This window comes from Ruditapes philippinarum, unplaced genomic scaffold, assembly GCF_026571515.1.
Source record: "Ruditapes philippinarum isolate M1 unplaced genomic scaffold, ASM2657151v2 ctg2108_1_1_1_1, whole genome shotgun sequence".
Lineage (NCBI taxonomy): Eukaryota > Metazoa > Mollusca > Bivalvia > Venerida > Veneridae > Ruditapes > Ruditapes philippinarum.
Genome location: NW_026863651.1, coordinates 211,049 through 226,352, shown reverse-complemented (window position 1 = coordinate 226,352; position 15,304 = coordinate 211,049). Strand labels below are relative to the sequence as shown.

The 15,304-nt window shown below is 29.7% G+C and overlaps 1 protein-coding gene across 2 annotated transcripts in view; it reads left to right on the top strand.

Moving 5' to 3' along the window:
• The first annotated feature begins 2,566 nt into the window (after positions 1 to 2,566).
• LOC132722833 (ras-related protein Ral-B-like) overlaps positions 2,567 to 15,304 on the top strand; it is a 104,375-nt gene continuing 91,637 nt past the window's right edge. The window contains exon 1 of one of the 2 annotated variants that reach the window (XM_060707413.1): positions 2,567 to 3,036. In XM_060707413.1, coding sequence (XP_060563396.1) covers positions 2,643 to 3,036 — 394 coding nt within the window. In that variant the 5' untranslated portion in view covers positions 2,567 to 2,642. Of the gene's footprint in view, positions 3,037 to 10,093; positions 10,509 to 15,304 lie in introns of those variants that run through there. The other variant, XM_060707412.1, reaches the window with a different exon arrangement.

Here is a 15,304-nt window from a genome sequence, read left to right as displayed (position 1 = left end):
AACTTGAAAAAACTGCCTTATCATGAATAGCTGTAATGTAGCTAACGATTTATTTATTTATTTATTTATCTATTTATTTCTATTACAAAAAAGAAAACATTATGCCATTGCGATAAAACAGTTATAGTATATGAAACTCGTTAGTTACGGGGGTATAACACAGGCTGGGGCGACATCTCGGGATGTTTCTAAAAAACAAAATTGTCTCGGCCTAACGGCCTCGACATTTTTTTAGCAGAAACACCCCTTGATGTCGCCCCAGCCAGTGTTATATCCTCGTAACTAACTCGTTTCATGTACTATAACTATTACATAGTTCGTGCAACAAAACGTGGTTAAAAGCGAGATATTGGCCTAGCTACATTCATATTTGAACACCCCTCGTATATAAGACTAATTATCTGTATATAAATGACATAGCTAGAACTAAATCATTTGTTGCGAATTACCAAACATACACCAGATCACGGGTTTATGACACTAAAATATGTTGTTTAAAAAAATGCGCATGATAAGTTCGTAAAAAGCTTATAATATTCTAAGATCGACTAATTAGGCAATAATAGAATTATTGCAGGGAAAATTCATTTGATTTGGCTACTTATGATCGTTAGTGGTAAACGCAAACAACTTCACTTGCACCTAGTATCTGTTTGATTAGGAACTTGATATACGAAAATAGTCTAATCATGAAGTTTTATTAACTGCTGATGTCTTCATGCTATTACTAGGTCATTTTTAAGCTATATTTTAAGCTGCATATTTCAAAGAGTTGTTTTTAGTTCGGATCCATGAAAGTGATATATTTACTCTTTTTTTCTGACATGAAACAAATGCATATAGTTTGAGTGATCATTTGTTCTCATTTATCATGATTTTAATCTACTGTTATACAGCTATATTTAGACTAAGTTCTAGAATGTTAAGTTAGACTATTGCATGATAAAGCATCCTCAAAACCATCTGTGATATTATTTAAAGGGACAGGCACAATATGGCACAAAATAAACTGCAATGTCTATTAACAAACTACATCTTAATATTACATTTGGTGCAAATATTGAGATACCTATTGCTTTAAATAATGTTGAATGATTTTCGAGAGAAAAAAGTTGGCAGGAAGTAATATACGAGCACGCAATCACAAGGGTTTTCTTTTTTTTCTTAAAATTTCACAAATGTTTCTATAAAGTGATCTTTCACATATAAATACTGGTAGAATTTAAAGATCTTTGATAGAAGTAGAATGATCTGTGTAAATTAAACGTTTGTTCATTTATCTTTAAAACAACTACCAGTCAACAAGAAAATATGTTATATAAATTCTAAATAACTATTATTATATGTTATTATCATTCTTACAGCAAATTAACTAAACACAACTTGCTTCATAAAATAGACGACTAATATGGAATAACATTGATAAAAAGCGAACTTAATAACAATACATATGAAATATGAAATATTAATTTGACATCGTTTTTGTTTAGTTATGATAATTAATTTTCGTATAATTTCAATATAGATTATTGATTAAAATTGTAAAAGGGATAAACATAATATAAGTTAAAAATTCAATTATAAAGGTTCAAAATATAGCTTTATGCTAGGCTCATCTAAGTACAATGTTATCAAATCTGACCCAGTGGCTTCAGAGAAGTCTTTTGAAAAAAATTGACGACGAACGGACGATTAACAAATTGTGATCACAAAGGCTCAGCTTGAGCAATCTTTGATCAGGATTGCTTAAAACGGTAGCTTGAACCAAAACATGTTTCTGGAATATCAAGTGCAATTAAGCGGCTTACTTGCAAGAATCTTGAAATATAATGTCGAGAGCCTGTTACATGTGTATTGTTTCACAAGGTGAAACAAAAAAGCATTAATCAAAAGAATAATACTTGCTAACAATTTGATTAAAATCACTCTCTTCATTGTTTGCTTTCATCGGAACTCGTTCATGCATTAAACAATTATAATTAAATCGAAAATTAGCTTCAGCCATATCCATTATCGACCAACCTTTGTACATTGTCAAACATAATATCAATGCATCAATCGTAATGATTGTCTTAAAAAATGACATAGCTTTTCTAGATATATTATATAGCGTTACTACAAAATATGAATTACAAAACAGGCTATATCATATTCTATTAAAATGAGAAGAGCTGGGCGTATTTTGTTCTGGTGAGGTAACAAACACGTGCTCATTTCATACTCCTATATTACACGTTTCAAAAATAGTTTATTTGCAAGAAACAAAATGTAATGGATTTATTCTAAAACTTTTATAAACCTTACTCCTTGCAAATAATAGCAATAAAATAGTTATTGCAAGATGAGGAAACATTATCGGATTTGTAAACACTGCATCACGGATTAAGGTAAATTCTGTTGCGATAAAACATTATGCTTAGCGTTATAACATAAGACTAACTATTGGCTATAAATTTGACATTGGTGGGACGTTATTGATTATATTTCATAAGTATTGTCTGAAAAATTTGGATGAATATATCACAATATAATATATGAATGTGGTATGCAAATACTTTTTGTGCACGTGCATATAATAAAGCCTGTTTGAAAGTATCAAAGTATCGAGAAAGTAGTGTTAAAGAAACCGTCACAGACGGAGAATGGAAACAGAGAATGATGACAAGATACGTCGAGTGCGATCACTTCGGACACGACCAGTGAGGAGCTCATCAGAAAGTCTCCAACGCGTTAGATCTTTCAAAACAACGTCGAAAGGCTTAGTTAACCGTGGTGACTCATTAAAATTAAATATATCGGGTGTTCATGATTCGCCAGGAATAAAAAAGAAAACAACAGATAAAGAGTCTTGTACCAAAGATACTTGCCAGGACAATGTCGAACATTTTGACACTCAAAATGTTGTATCAGAAAACGAAAGTTGTTTTCAATGCTATTATAGAGTGTTAATAACTGGGGCTGAAGGTGTAGGAAAATCGTCAATTATAGATCAGTTTATGACTTCCGAATTCCTTGGAAATGCAAGTTTCAACATATGTAAGTAAACATTTTATTAATGTATAAACATATCAAATAACAAATGATCATTGATTCTGCTATATTTAATAAAAAATAGTAGATTGGCAAAATGGACCTTCCAGGATTTAAAGACTGTTCCGTAATATCACAAACATAGAATAGAATAAAAAAAGTTGTGGTCCGTTAAATGTATTTTCCTGAATATGCTATGAGGTCCAAAATACTCTGTACTTTGTCATACATTTCAGTATACTTTAAGAGAAATTGTGTCTAGTAGAAAACAAACGACATTTTGAGTAAAATGTACTTTACATTGTATAATCAGCTTTTTGTAAAATCTTCTCCGGGGTTAATACACTTCATACTGTGACTGCCGAATGTATCCTGAAAATTGACACGTATATAACATGTATAAGATTAATAAACAACACTATACTTAAGTTTAACAATACAAAATAGCTTCATCATCGGGCACTGGTGATCAGATGCCGAAGTAAAACTTTAACAGACATCAAGTAAATAACTTATCGCTTATTGTACTTTTGTACAAACTGGTTTAAAGTCGTTTATACATTGTTGAGCTTTAAAAAGTTTTTTTTTTAGTATTTTGATCTGTTTTGATGCCATGTGTCTGTAATCATTATTTATGTATATTGCCAACAGACATGAACTTGTATGCTGACATAGACACTCGCGTAGTCTAAATAAATTTAACCGGGAGGAAATTATTCTTTGTCTTTATTTATTACTTTCATTGTCAAAATTCCTGTTGATTTTAGTTAGATCTTTATCGCGAGATTTCTCAGCAGCTGAAAAATGAATGCATAGTTGTCTTTGTAAAAATTTTGATTTGTGGAAATGGTGTATGCACGAATTAAGTTTTTGAATATTAAGCACAATTGTGATGAATTCTTTATATTAATTATGATAAAAAGTCAGATAATCTTGTAAACACACCTGTTTAAAATCCTTGAAATTTGCGTGTATTTAATATATTGCGCATGGCATTGCCTTTTAAAAATTAATTACATTTGATTTATTGATATATATTAGATATTTTTGTATTAAGAATTTTGTTAAATGATAAATTGACACAGACTAATGTTGCAAAAATAACATTTGTTTCACATGCAGTTATAAGCTGGTATATGAACAATAGCAAGTTGACTTTTATAATATACCCTCATGAATAAAAAAAGGTTTTGGTAGACGTATAAAGGTACAACCTGGTACACTTGATCTTATAATCATCAAGGGTTGAGTTTTATTTACATAAAATTGTATATCAAGCATTTAGTCAAATGTGGACGTGTTTCCATTTGAAACTAATTTCTAATGAAAGTTACAATAGCAACAATTAGTGAATGCTTTACAACAAAACATATCGAACGTTTTCTTATTATATATTTTTTATATTTTTGATAGATTTAAGAGAAACTCTGAATGTGATTTTATAGGATGTACTAGTAATATTACCTTTATCAGTTACTTAAAAATTAAAAAATATAATTGCTTTTTTATGTTCACCAATTACATTTGCATTTTTTGGCAGTCAGTGTTAAAATTTACAGACAACTTACTGTTTGAGAAGAATAATGCAGTGTTTGTAATGCGTTTAAGATGTGTATTAGATAATTTATTTTAAATTACGTCAGACTAATATTCGTTGGAAAATAGTATAATGCTTTTCTTATTATGGATGCAAATTCTTACATATATTTTCGTAAATATAACATCCACATTCCCATGTTATCTTTAATGTTATAACATGTATATGTTAAACATTTCACAGTTAATGAAGGAAAGCAATGATGCTAAATATTGTTAAAAGATGACATTTTATTGTTTTAAGAAATTGATTATAAAATGTAATGCCATGTGCCCTTTAAAAGCAGATATACGTAATTAATAATAATAGCTTTAGGGAACATTTATTAACACATCTTAAAGATTAATTGTAACACTGCTTGTTCTTTCATTTACGTGTGAAATAGACATCACCAAATATTTTACAGTCCAACCCCGTTTTTTCGAAGTGACGGGACTGAAAATTTACTTCGAATAATCGATGGGTTCGAATAATTGAAATCCAAATATTTTGACAGACGAAAACTACTCAACTTTGACAAATCATAGGATAACTACCAATTACAACAAACTTGTTTCCTTGCAATCGATTGAGAAAGATAAGTATTCAAGAAAAGATACATTAATGTTTTTATTGATATTGAAGAAATTAATTCTAGCATTGTGTTCTACATTATGTATTGCAAAGCTTTGATAATGGCCGTGTTGTCAATATGGTATTTACAGCTTAACTTTAGTCTTTTCGATAAGGGTAAAGGCCCACATGTTGCGTTACAATTAATGAAGAAGAAAAAAATATTTTGGCTATTTTGACAGATTCACAAAGTATATTAAAATATGTCTGTTAATAGTTGTGTTTGCAAACCAATTTTTTATTTATTACTTGTAATAATAAGATAACAAAATATTTTAAAAATTAGTTAATAAGTCTTTTACATTACTTTTATATATCTGTTATATAATTGACTTAAAAACGGAGATAAATGGTTTTATAACAAAGCATGTCATAATTATTAGATAAACAGGTGCGCTTTATTTGAAATATGTAAACATATTTATCTGGTGAGTATTTTTATTGGACAAATAGGTATTCCTTCACGGATTTTGTTGAATTGTTTTTTGATAACTTAATAATTGAAAATATTGTTTCACGTTGAGTGCATTACCCTTGACAGTCAGAGTAAATAAAAATGTACCTAAGGAGACTTGAAAGACATGACATGTAGATGAAATATTAGATATGTTATTGTCGTTGTAGACGATGAACCAAAGGCTAATAACACCTTCGTTTATGAATAGGTAAAATCAAACTGAGTGCAACATGTTCATATTTGAGTTCAACAACACTTATACATTACGTTCATTGAACCTCACCTTTCCTTTTTGGTCTTGTTTAACATATTTTACGAACTAGAATGAATTTGTTACAGGAAGCTTGACAAGACTACTGTTTCTAACTTGCATTTAATCATAATTTATGTACATATGTTTCTTTTTTAAAATTTAACTTTACTTTTTACACACATTTTGCCTATATCTATGTATAATTTCTCTTTGTATCTGAATCTGAATTTTTATGTTAACATCAATTGCATGCGAAAAATGTCTGTTTGTTAAGATAATTTATACAAAAATGTCAAGTGTTATTTTACTTTAAAGTGGATTTGTCTAAACAATATGCATTTGAGTGTTATGTCCCTCTTATCATAATCGATTGTCTAGGTGTGTGTTAGAGCATCATTGAAATTAAATTGCCTATAAAATACATTTGTTTATTCAAAACTCATACTGTCTTCTTCGATTGAGTGTTTTTAAAAGCTTTTGAGTGTATTTTCACGTTATGTCTGGCTATACACTTGGTTTAAATTATCTGTATTGATTATAATGCCATTCTTCTGCGGTTATTTATAGTGCAATACTGAGTTTAGGAGTTATTTTTCGAAAGAAAAATATGTTGAAATACAATGGGTAGGAGTTGCTTCAGTCTTCCTTTGTAAATACAGTTTGATGTACAGGAATAAATACTAAAATTATAATCGTCAGGAGTCAAACTGCTTCCCCCAATTTGGCATCTTTGATATTTTGGTGAACCCTTAATTTTTTAACAAGTTTTATTGGAAAATTTTAAATGATGTAAATCCGGATAAAAAATACAGCAAAAGGTTTGGAAGTTTTAAAAAAATTTTTTAAAACAAGAAACTTTAAAAGTTTTATTTGCTTAAAAAACACAAATGCTCACAGGTGCAAAAAAAATAAAAATAAAAGTTAACTGAATAAACACAGTGGATTATTTTTGGGTTTTATCAACGAGTAATTATGGAAAAGGATATTGGCACTTAAATATTAAAGCTAGAATAAACACTTTTAAACCTTTTAAAAAGCAAACAATTTTTTTGTTTTAAACACCTGGGCCCCTAAATATGTCAATTTAAGTTTTTTTTAAAAGATCTGTTTTTTTGAATAAATTTTATAAAGTGCAAACTATTATTGAAAAATCATTGCAAAATTATAAAAGCGGAACAGAATGAAAAAATGGATGTATAAATTAAATGATCAATTTAATAACAATTTCAAATTAAGTATGTTACCTGTTTCTGCGATCTATCTAAAACAAACAGGGCAATGAAAGCACATATGAGAAGCCTGCGTTTGAGATGTATAAGAACGTGATGTATTTGAACTAGCAAATTAGTTTAAAATCATACTGTGAAGCTTACATTTATATGATTGTAACTGCTGAATATTATAATGGTATATTAAAATAAACTTACATGTTTCTCCAAATGACGTCATGAACTATGCGAAATCTTTGAAATATGTTGCCCGTACATTAGTTTCGATTGTGTTGGAAGATATAGGTTTATTTAAACACTCTCAAATCCGTTCCTGGAACCAACTGGTATAAACTAGTGTAAAGTTTCTCGCTAACGGATAAAAAGCCTTGATCCTGAGTTGGTTTGAATCCACTTGATTACTGGTTAACTACTCGGCCACACCGCTTAATCTGTTGGTACATTGAAGTATGCCAGGAAAGAATTCAGGTTATATTGCATGAACTGTGGTAATTGTTGCGTTGTCAAAAGCCGATACTCCTTTAATAAAACATACGCCGCTTTTTATGGAATGGCACGGAAGTGTCACATTGAAGGTTCCATGATAACCGCCGCGTGAACACATCTGCGGATGTTTCTAAATTCAAAATTTTACTATTTCATGTTCGAATGTTGAATTCTGCTTAAGCCGGTGCTAGGGGATGTGAACGGTAACTTGCACTTTCCAGTACCGTCCATGAACAGGCTCAATCAAACCGAGCCTGCAACATTTTTAATTTGCCGTGTTGGGCTTCCTTTAGGGACTCTGTATTTATCTATTTTACAAATTTTCGAAAGAAACAAAAAGATAATTGTAAGAATAAATTGTCTCCGTTTTCATAACTATGAACCCAAAACAATATTTAAACTTAATTAATAGCAGGGGAAAATAGAATATGAAAATACATGCAATCTAACAAGTATTCTTATCCAAATTTAATGCAACCATACTGATATAGAGTGTATTGTATTTTAATGAATATTAATTAATAAAATTATAGGAATAAAAAGTTTTTGATCTTCAATATTGAATTTCATGCATATAATTTGAATTAATTAACAATGTAACTACATGTACTATCAACTCCTAATTAAATAGTACATTTTAGCAGATGTTAGTGTCTTTATAATTTTGAAAGTGTCGAAAGTCTTTGTTTTTTTTTAAAAGGTATTGATAAAAAACAGGGTGAAATGAAGCGTGCTTGCAATCAACGCTGTGTTGTTAAATCGTTGTTATATATTTCAAATCCTACTGGAACATGGTGCATGAAATGTAATTTATACATATTTATTACCTATAGCACAAAGAAAAAAGTTTATTTTAAGTGTTTTAGGATGACAAAATTTGACTATCATGAACCGTTCCTTTCACCAATCGGTTTATTTCCTACTGTTATCTTTTCTACAATATCACGCTAATTTTATGCATTTTATATGAATAATTGGACTTATGCTGCAAAAAGTAAAATAACAACTTTATCAAACTTAATGACAAACAGGCGTTTTTGGCAATTATAACACTCATAAAAAATAAAGCAGATACATGATCAAGTCTCGTTAAGCAAAATATTCTTTAGAAAATATTCAAGACTGTTCATGTTCAAAGGTCATTTAAAAAAGTCAACATGAAGGAAAATTCTTAAAATAAGTCAAATTTCACGGTTTTTTGTATGGTAAAAAAGCAAGGAAATGTCGGCAGACAGGCTGGCTTGTTAGAACAAGGATTTCCTTGTCTGATTTTACTACTAGTAAATTTCCTTTGGCAGAAAAAAACATGTTCTGCGACAATTTTCTTTGACTTTAGAAATATTTATCAAGAATATCAACACATTTATTTTCAACACATTCAAATAAGATTTCAAAGGAATATTTTGAAAGTTTAAACTCTAAGCGGGACAAGAACATAAAAGCAATTTTATCTGACAGTAATTACCCCTGTGATCATTACCGATTTAATCGGCTCATTGTGGAATGAACTACATTCTTTGAAGACTAATTCCATTTGCTACTGTAATTCACTTACGAGCCAATTAATGATAAAAGTCAATGTAATGTTATTAAAAAGAGATCAAAAAAGGTCGATACTTTCTTGTGGAGAATTTTAATAGAGCGTTTATGTTTAATTTCTTGAAAGCTTGTGTTTAACACATTTTTAAACAAGTTAATCCTTTCAACATTTTCATTAAATATTTTCAAATTTCCGTAGCTAACAAAGTTAATTGTCTTTCCAAAAAGTCTTAGATTTACAAAATATTCCAGTTAACGTAACTTACACCATAACCATGATTAAATGTTGATTTCTGCTTTAGTCGTTGCTAGGGGCGCGGACGATAACTATGAATAGTATCAAACCGAGCCTGCAACATTTTCATTTTTGTATTCGTTAGGACTTTTGATTTTCTCTATTTTTAAGGGACTCGTCAAAACTGTTTTCTCTATTTTTAAGAGACTCGTCACAACTGTAAATTGTTTTATTCAAATGAGTACAGCTTGTAACAACATGTCCTAGTAAGCTTACAAATTTATATCCAACTTGTTTTATAATTTCTTTTGCAAGAAAGAAAGTATGTTTTATTGCAGAAATTAAACTAAAGTCTAGCAAATTATAGCAATACTGATATAGAGTATATTGCAAGATGAATAGACCGTTATCGGATTTATTATCACAGCATCACGGCGTTAGTTGATCTTGTTGTGATACAACATTATGTTTTAGCGCTATAAAGGAAGCATATCTGTGACATGGCTTTATTGAAATAATCAAAAGTATTGTCGGAGAGATAAGGATTATAAAACACACACAAGAACAAATATTAAATCCGATGTGATGCGCAAATGTTTTATTGCAAACTAAAAACCTTTTTTTTAAATTGTATCTAACCATAAGGAAAGCGGTCTTATCAGGGCACGTGATGGAAGAGTCAATGACGAAGCATGATGAAAAGATACGACGTGTGCGATCTTTTCGGACACGTCCAGATAGGAGCTCAGAAAGTCTCCGCCGCGTTAGATCTTTTAAAACAACATCAAAAGGTCTAATAAATCGTGGTGACTCACTGAAATTGAATATATCTGGTGTACACGATTCGCCAGGACTAAGAAGGAAAACAATAGATGGAGAGCCTAGCATCAAAGACATTTGTCAACACAGTGTGGACCACGTAGACATTCCAAATGTTGTATCAGAAAACGGCAGTTGTTTTCAATGCTATTTTAGAGTGTTGATGACCGGTGCTGAAGGTGTAGGGAAATCGTCAATTATAGATCAATTTATGACATCTGAATTTCTAGGAAATGGAAGTTTTAACATATGTAAGTAAAACTTTTTTTCATGTAAGATAAAATATACTGTAAAATAAATGTTTTATAATTGCTTCAATGCAATTTTTGAGAAAAGTAAATCTCATTGTACTCCGGACCTTTGATATTCAGCCAGCGTTCAGACTGCTTAAGATGATGTTTGCTCAATGTTCGGCAATACATGCGAATGTAATGATGTCCAGAGTACAATGAACTGTTTCTTATATTATTCTTCACCTAACAAAAAGAGATCAGAAATATTTTCTAGATGATATTCATAACTTTGCTAAAAATACATGTATCAACATTGACATTAAAATGTACTGACCTTGTAAAATGCCTGTGTTTTCGCGATTGTAAAGCATTTAAGCGGGCCAAAAAAACAACATGAACGTATCAACTCAGGATGCAACTATAACTTAAATTTGGACCGCTCGTATCATTCTGAAAAATATGTTGTTAAGCGCCCCCTAACATTTATTGAAGTAAAAATGTACATTTATGTTATGGTTTTTATGCTGTATTGAAAACATTAAGGAGAACTGGTCAAATATCTAATATATTGTAATAAAGTGTTGTATTATAAAAACTTCAACTATTTCAATCTGCTGTAAATCACAGTCCAACATGTATTGATATTAAATGTGTCTAATTATCACCTTTATTACTTTCCTCCTGTTGCGACAGCAAGAACATTGTATTCTCTAAAAAGCTTAAATCAAGGAAACATTGTTTAGTTTTACACAGGAATTTAAATATGGCATTGTTATGAATCTCATGATAATTTTAGTTTGCTGTAAACATATTTTGTGAACTTGTATGCTGACAAATACACTCGCGTAATCTGAATTGATATAACCGAGGGGAAATTATTCTTCCTACTTTTTATCAATTTCATTATCAGAATGCCTGTTGAGTTTAATTAGATCTTTATAGAGTTTCCTCAGCAGCTGACAAATTATAACGTAGTATGCAAGTCAATATTGCCTTTTTAATAATGAACTGTTGAAATTGTGTTTGATCGAATTTGATATCCAGCATAAGGCAAATTCGTCGTGAAATTTCTTTACTGCAAATGATTAAATTACATCACTTTTTATCAGTTTACGGATTTCTCGTTTACTTAGTTTACTTGCTATATACATTCACATATCTCTGTTCCTTATATGCCAATTGACTTTGCGAGTTTGATTTACCAATTTAACAAAGATTTCTTCAATTTGGTATTTTGATACTATATAAAGTCTTCAAGTGCAGTTACTGTAACTGTTATATTCATTGTTACAGTTTTAATCATTTGCTCTGAAAATTATGTTATATATTACATACACAATTGAAAAATTTTTTCTTTAAAAGAGGGATGCACAAATGTATTATAATTGCTTTCTAAAAATTCTTTGATTGCCTGTATTAAAGGCAAACAACATTTGTTCAGACATTTTAATTTTCAGTCTGAAATGTGTATTCTTTAAAATTCATTTTTGATACTGTACTTTTGGTTTTATCTGAAGCATGAAAAACAACAAAAAACAACAAAAAACCACCAACAATAACAAGACAAAAAAGTAAACGATGTCTGTACATGTTGCTTATCTGTATATTTGAGAGTTTAACAGAAATGTTACAAACTTTATTTACATATACCCTGGCTAATGTTCAAAGAACTGTTATTTTATAACATTTACTGTTAAGCGGTATCCTAATACAACTAAGACACATGCATAATTTTCTTTCATATTATCAAACCATAAATCAATCAGATATATTAGTATTTAATTATTTATTTGTAAGGTCTTTAACCTCTTCGCCAGTTCACACATGTGTGAAAAAAAGCAATGTGACATTTTGGTTTTCCAACCTTTATCGCATTATGTGTGAACGTGTAAAGAATGTTTTTGAAGGTGTTATGATAAATGACGTCACATCTGCTTCAACGTCTCACATTGTCACACTTCATTGTCAGAATTTATGAAACAAAATATATCTTTATATTTGACTTTGGTTTATTACTTATGTGATTTCTTTCAGTTTTACATCAAATGTCTATCTGATATATTGTACAAACCATTGACTTATAAGCAAACCATCTTTCTGAGTTTTAAAAGTTTGGTTTTTAAATATTCATAAGTTTACAATTTTGAACGAGAAGGATGAACAACACAAAACACTGCCGGATTATTTTATCTTTTTCTTCTCATAATACTAAGAGACAGACATATTTTTATGAATATCATCCAAACATGAAATAAAAGGAGATATCAGTATTTAATTATTCATCGGTTCTATATTTCAAAGCCTCACCAGTTCACACATTCGAAGCACATCAAAGAAATCTGACATTTTGTTTTACCGCCTCTATGGTTAATTTGATTGTTTGTCTGAGGTATGGGGTTTGAACGTGTAAAGAAAGATTTCCTTTTGAAGCCTGTTATGTTTGATAGCTTCATGTCTTCTTCAAAGGTTTATAGCATCACACTTCCTTCTCACTTATAATGAAACAATAAAATATAATTTATTTGACTCCGATCAAGTGTAATTTTCACAAACTTTACATGAAATATCTGAATGTTATAGGTCAAAGAATATAAATGACATTGCAAGGATCGATTTATAAGTATTTGTACACTACTCTTTTACCAAAGATATCTCTGAACCCTCCTGTGCTATAAAGCTTTATGTAGAAAACTCATAGACAAACAGGTGCACATTAATTAAAAGATGCAGTAATTGATTTAGTTCTGTCGAATAGTAAGAAGTACAGATAATCAAAATATACCCAAACGTCTCCCACAGGTATTGTTCAATTGATCCATGAACAAATATGTGATCGATGTAAATAATTATAACTTTGAAAGCTAAAGTAAGCATAATTTAGGCACCTGAAAAAAACTCTAATGCATCAAATCCAGAGTCGTTGAGGAGAATTCACCAAAAAGTGTGCTTTTTACCCTTCTAAAGGAAAATAATTAAACTAAAACCACTTATAATTTACAAGCTCATTTAAACCTAGTTTGAACCATGTTCAAGTGTGTCGTCGTGTTTGGCGAACTTCATTGGTTCCCGGTTTATTTTCTCGTGTAAAATCTAGTTGAGGAAAAGCTACATATAGTTTCAATTTTGTAATAACGTTGTTGTAATTACACTCGTTCAGTATTTTATGAGTTCATATTATATTCTTCTTAATATAAAATGTCAGTAAATGAACAATTTTATATATATATTTTGTAATATTTGTGATGACAACAAAGAATATCACTATTAAGAAAATTAAATGAATTTGAAGAAAAAATCTAAAAACGTTAAAAACTGTAAACTAAAGCGTTTGCTCAATACAAGCAATTATAAATCCAGGAATCGATACAACTGTGCAATATGATAATGTATATTACTGTAGTCTAGAACATAGAATTAAAAAAAGTAAACGGTTTTTCCCGATAGGAACATACTTCACAAATGGATACAGCACACACATGCTTGAAGGTAAAAGTACAAATCATAAGATTTGAAAGTTTGACCTCTTGTTGCTTTCTAGAGTTTTGATTATGCGAGCCAAAGGGATGGGAAAAACATTGATTGTAAACCAATTTGAATACATATATGACTACCTTTACCATTGAATGGTTGTTAGAAAAAGCTAGATAAAGGTCTATTATTTCTAATTCAGTTAGTTTGTGTGGTGATTTTAATCTGTTTCCTTTCTGCCAGGCCCACAAATCTGTTAACTCATAAACCTATTGACTTATTGAGAAATTAACCTATAGATGATTGATAATTAAAATTACATTTAATTAATGTGCACCTATATATGATTGATAACAAAGGCCTGTGTGTGTATTCACTTTAAATATTTCCTTATCTTACAGTGTTCATTTCTTTGAACACTTGATAGTGTAATTATTTGTTAAAGTTAATTGTCAAATTCGTATTTTGAATATGTATTTTGTTTCAACTTACAATACAAAAGTTTGAAATATCCCACTTAAATGTTTGAGCTGGTAATTTATTTTCGTTTTTAATAATTTACGTACTTTTAACAATATGGCAATTATTTCAGTTAGAAAATGTGTATGTTAATGACACTTATCTGTTTGAGTTTGCATACAACAAATAACATCGTCGATTGCAATGCATGACTTGTGACAAGAGTTGTAAATAAAAATACAGACAGAAGTTATATCAGTGAATCAATTTGTTCATAAATATTTAATTTAGAAAATGAAGTTTGCATTATACATATTTGTATGATGTTATCCGTTCAATAAAAATCATTAACATAATCGTCTCTCCTATATGGAAATTCCACCTTTAATAGTTTTGTTATAAATGAAACATTGATCTGTCAAAGACGAATCTATATCCTCCCAAGTAGCCGGGAGCATAACTAATATATTTTTACTAGAAATATTTTTTTGTTTTATGACATATTCATCAGAGTACAATTAAGAATATATTCATTTTTTATAAACTTACTATTCATGAATATATTGTAAGATAAAGAGGGTATTGTACATTATTGTAAATAGCAAATTACTTAAAATGACATTCATGCTCATTTTTTGTCATTGTCAAGATGAGCTGAATTGGCTATATATTTTTTAAGATTGACTGATATAATAGTATTTGACAAACAATTGATATATGAATATGTTTAAGATGTAAAATAAAATCTGCCCTAAATATAAAAAGACTGATCCACTCTTTTTATGAATTGAACGTTAAAGGTAAATTCCGATGGATATTTTCAAAATCTGTTTGGCCATGTGAAAAACTTATCCGTTCAGCGGAGTTAATTAAAAAAAAATGTTAAG